Raw genomic sequence first — 466 nt, 5'->3', positions numbered from 1 at the left:
CGGGGACTGCGTGACGGTGCGGGAGGAGGTGATGGCCCACCGGAGCCGGCCGCATCTCTACCTGCAGCGTATCCGCATTGCCAACCCCACCGACCAGGTGGCCACCTTCAAGACCTCTGCCCCGGCTTCCCTGTCCTTGCAGGGCAACGGTCCTTATGGTGGTGGCTGCCAAGAAGCTTGTGAGCCGAGTGCAGGTTGCACCCAAATCCCACTTCGACGAAACTGTGCTCTCTGTGGTGTACACCTCAGAGCCCATTGAGGTCTCCAGGCTGGAGGAGACCTTCAGCAAGCTGAGGGAGTCGGCCAAGAAAGAGATGCTGGAGGTGATGCAGATGGGAGTGGACGATCTTTTCCAGGAGCACCAACAGACCTGGTCTGACCTGTTCATTTCAGGTAAGGAAAGTGATGCTTAATTTCCACGGGGTTGCTTTAGAGGGAAGTTGAAAGCTGAGTGACTTGGTTGCTG

At 57.5% G+C, this 466-nt stretch overlaps 1 protein-coding gene across 1 annotated transcript in view; it reads left to right on the top strand.

The window, feature by feature from the left end:
* Positions 1 to 7: 7 nt before the first annotated feature.
* KIAA2013 (KIAA2013 ortholog) overlaps positions 8 to 466 on the top strand; it is a gene marked incomplete at its 5' end in the record, with an annotated part of 2,029 nt that continues 1,570 nt past the window's right edge. The window contains 2 exons of the mRNA XM_010138190.1: positions 8 to 111; positions 143 to 393. Coding sequence (XP_010136492.1) covers positions 8 to 111; positions 143 to 393 — 355 coding nt within the window. The remainder of the gene's footprint in view (positions 112 to 142; positions 394 to 466) is intronic.

Source organism: Buceros rhinoceros, unplaced genomic scaffold (genome assembly GCF_000710305.1).
Source record: "Buceros rhinoceros silvestris isolate BGI_N320 unplaced genomic scaffold, ASM71030v1 scaffold28406, whole genome shotgun sequence".
In the NCBI taxonomy this organism is placed as follows: Eukaryota; Metazoa; Chordata; class Aves; order Bucerotiformes; family Bucerotidae; genus Buceros; species Buceros rhinoceros.
The sequence above is the reverse complement of the archived record's forward strand: the minus strand, read 5'-3'. Positions and strand labels throughout refer to the sequence as shown.